The sequence below is a fragment of the Cajanus cajan genome, chromosome 3 (assembly GCF_000230855.2).
Source record: "Cajanus cajan strain Asha chromosome 3, NIPB_CcT2T_4, whole genome shotgun sequence".
Taxonomy (NCBI): Eukaryota; Viridiplantae; Streptophyta; class Magnoliopsida; order Fabales; family Fabaceae; genus Cajanus; species Cajanus cajan.
Window position 1 is genome coordinate 71,601,588 of NC_138519.1, and position 4,018 is coordinate 71,605,605.

General features: G+C 35.0%; 1 protein-coding gene across 1 annotated transcript; it reads right to left on the minus strand.

The window, feature by feature from the left end:
- Positions 1-212: 212 nt before the first annotated feature.
- Positions 213-3,125, minus strand: LOC109804005 (transcription factor DIVARICATA). The gene is made up of 2 exons (XM_020365736.3): positions 1,659-3,125; positions 213-1,172 (listed from the first exon to the last, which is right to left on the minus strand). Exons 1-2 carry the CDS (start codon positions 2,081-2,083, stop codon positions 644-646), a joined length of 954 nt encoding a protein of 317 aa, XP_020221325.1. The 5' UTR covers positions 2,084-3,125; the 3' UTR covers positions 213-643.
- Positions 3,126-4,018: the final 893 nt, after the last annotated feature.

Sequence of the window (4,018 nt, forward strand, 5' to 3'; positions counted from 1 at the left end):
ACAAACAGTCTTAACCATCGTGCATGACCAATTTCTTTGTTAAGAATATATTACCCATCTAATCCGACATGAATCACATTTGTACCTTATGTTTCCATTTATTCTGATTAAACAATTAATTAATCCACATGAATCTCACTTTGTACAAAATATATTCGTGCATCTTAATCTTATCTTATAAGAACCATTGCTAAGGTAATAGATTACGGATCTCTCAAAAACTCGCTGTTTTCCTTTAAAATACATTTCCACCAACAGTGGTATCCTTCCCATACATAAATGCCTTTGCCATAGTACAAGTGACCCTTTTCTCTTTAAAGCTAACATTTCATTCTAAACTTAGCTTCAAATCCAATATTCTTAAGCAAATCCGAAGTTTTGGTACTTGTTTTCCTATTGGCTATTGCCTCGCAGCTTTCACCTTTAACAAGTATTTATAAGGTTGATGAAGAAACAGAATTTCAACACCTTCCTTCAAATTCATGTACCAAGAAGGCAATAACTAACTACTAGTCTAATGTAAGGTATTCACATAAATAAAAACATGGTAAAAAGCATAGACACTGTACTAGTGAACTGAGCAAAAGACACTGGTACTTCTAGTTCTAGCCATAAATAATAATTCAGTACAACCACCACATCATCATGCATGGGAATAATGTTGGGAGGGTTGCATTTGGAAAACCATGTTCTGTGTCTGAGGTCCTAAGTAAGAAGACTCATGAAGAGGACTTCTGTGCAGACTCTGGCCCTGCACCTTGAAACCATAGGAGTTAAGGCCATAAGGAGACATGAACACTTGTTCATGTGCAGGGTTGAGAGCCATAGCTGCTACTCCATTTGGCTGATTGCTCCACTGAAAATTCATGCCGGACGAGGCGGCTATAGAATTCGGCTGCTGGTGGTGTGAGAGCATCATGGAAGGCTGTGGTGGTGAAGTGGATCTCTTGCTGTCTTCAGAAGGAGAACTCCTGGTAGTACTTTCTGTAAGATTAACTGTTGTTATGTCATGGATGCTAGCCCTCCTCTTATCTTTGCCTCCTGAAAGTTGTCTGATGAAGTACTTCTGAGCATGACTAGCAACTTGAGTTGGCGTCCGAGTAATCACAAAATTGCGTGATATGTTTCTCCAATCACCTTTGCCATACTTTTTCAACCCCAGTAGAAACAACCTGTGCACAATTTTCACAAATCATGGTCAAGTTTAAAGCTATAAAATCCAGCATCTGATATAAATAGCACATGAGCGTATTTATTTGACTTACCTAACTAGTAACCACCCATATAGCTTACCTCATGAAAGCTAATAAAAACCTAAACACCAAAAACAAATATCTTACTCTTAATAACTACGTAGGTAGCATCATTGCTCCTACTCTAAGTTCATGTATAAAGTACTTCATAAACTTAACCACATCCATTACTTCTTACTTTCCTCATGTGCATTAATTTTACATTTTCAAGAACCAAAAAGTAAAATCTTCACATAGTATTTCACAGGATTGATTCCCGTCAGTGCATAAAACAGCACAATACTTTTGTTGTCAGCTTTAGGATATATTCATGAAACAAAATACAAAGTATTTCCACGCACACACATATGGAATTAAAATTTAAAAGCAAAGCAATGAACAACAAGCAACAAGGTTGCTACTTACTTGTGTTCCTCTTCAGTCCATGGCACACCTTTCTTCCGTTCCTGATCAGGGGGTCTACCAGAGGAGGATCTCTTAGCAGCGAGTCCTTTGAAGCCATCATAGCCAGGAGTGTTCACCCAGTCTAGGGTGAAGGGTGAGGTGGTGCTGTAACCAGGAATTGGGATCAAACCAGCTTCTATGTTGCAAACATCAGCTTCCAGCTCCTTGTACTGCTTCACCACATCCATAACTGTCTTCCCTGGAATCATCTCAGCCACTTTGTGCCACCGATCCGGTGTGTCCTTATCATACACTGCAAGAGCATTCTCAAACAGCTTGTTCTCTGCAGGGGTCCACTTGGTGCTGTTCCTGTTATCATCCAGAAGCCAACTGGAGTTGTACATGTAAGGTGATGCAGGAGGGAGGATCTCCATTTCCCACTTCATCACCCCAAACTCACAAGGAAAAAACACAAAAAACTATGTCACTATGGGAGCATGTAGAACAAACAAGATTACAAGGCAATTCAGGGTGGTTTGGTTTGGTTAAGTGTGTAAGTGTGTTTGTGGGATCAGATTTCAGTTGAAAGATTGCACAACTTTATGGGAAGCAGGGTGGATTCAGAGGAAGAGAGAGAGGGAGATAAGTGACAAGCAGAGGTGGAGGTTTTACCACAACACTATCAAGGATAAATCAACAAGCATTTTTTGAAAGGAATCAGAATACCCTTTTTTTATGTGTAGGAAAGGAAGCATGCTCCTCAGGAATCTACAAAAGACCCACTTTGTGAAAAAAAAAAAAAAAAAAAAATCAAAGAGAATGCTCCAAGTTGAAGTTCAAGATTATTGCCTAATTGGTCCAAAAGGAAAACCCTAGAACCACTTGTGTTTTGAGATCTAAACCCAATGAACAAACTGACACCCCTCTCAGATACTAAACTGGAACAGAGACACTGGAGAAAAATAAAATCCCCCCACAAAATAAAAATGACAACTTTGAGAGAGAAAAAAACTGACAAGTCTTTCTGCAGCCTCAATTTAAGCTTAACCCAATTGGGAAAGTAATTAGAAGCTAAGGAAGAGAAAAAGGGGTGCAGCCAAAGACAATGAATGTACAAACCCAATTAGGAAAGAGCAGAAAGACTCAGAATTTATGAGGGAAGAGGGAGTAAAGGAAAAGCTTGTAAAGAAAAGAAAAGAATACAAAACTGAATTTTTTTTATTAAAAAAATCCCTTTTCCTTGATGGCGAGCAAGAAAGAAATATATTGAAAACAAAGAAAGCAGAAGGAAAAAAAAAAAAAAAAAAAAAAAAGCAATAGGAGCCCCCAAATGGAAAATATATGGAAGGTGAAAAAGCAAGGTTGAAGAAATGAATCTTGAAACTCTCTCCTGAAAGGGGGAAGCAGCAAGGGAGAGAGAACCAAAACCAAAAAGCAGTGGATGAAGGTGGTGAGCTGTGATTGGGTGCTATGTGTTTGTGGATCCTGCAACTATATAAAAAGTTCCTCTTATTATAATAGAGGTCCCTTGCTTCTGTGCACTTTTTTATAAAAATTTAATAAAGATATTAATCATTATAAATGCATCATTTACTTTTAAATTTTATTTTATTTTTGTCCTTTTGATTGAGGTTGTGAAATGTGAATGAGAGAGAGGGATGGATTGGCAGCTCATCAAGCGTGGCTGTGTTGCACTGGTCAATGTAATGCAGCACTTTGGGATGTCCATCTTCCATATATTATTTCCACCTCAGTTAAGGAGTTCGGTTGAATTTTCTTGCAACAAAGCAAGCCTTTTATACTGAAAATTAATAAAATAGAGTAAACACAACCTTAATTATATTTTGTTTCACATTTTAGTAATTTTAATTTAACTGTTATTTGATAATATTGACATTTTATTAATATTCTCTTGCAATACTTTTGTTTTCCTTTTTTAATATTTATTTTATTAGTGAAAATCTAAAATATTAAAAATGTATTGAAAGTTACATAATATTTTTTATAAAATCAAACATATTAATTCTTTTAAGTTTTTTACTCGTGTATTAATGCTCAAGAATTTCTATATAATCATTAATAGCAAACTACCATTATATAATAAAAAATTTATTTATGAATAATTTATAAGAATTCATACACTTTATTCAAGGGATACCTTAATTATATATAATAGAATAAGTTTGAAATTTTATTATATTTTATTAATAATTGTATTAAAAAATACTAATAAGCTTTAATTAGTTTATAATGTAAATTTATATTCTTGATATATAGAAATTAAACTTTATAAAATATTAATTTAAATATGACTTTTTTTTTTAGAAACACAAGTATCTTTGTTGATAATCTTATTTGAATGGGATAAAATCATTATAGAT

Coding starts and splice junctions, on each gene's coding strand:
- LOC109804005 (XM_020365736.3), bottom strand. CDS start 2,083: ATGAAGTGGGAAATGGAGATCCTCCCTCCTGCATCACCTTACATGTAC. Junction 1,173..1,658: donor TGGACTGAAGAGGAACACAA/GTAAGTAGCAAC, acceptor AATTGTGCACAG/GTTGTTTCTACTGGGGTTGA.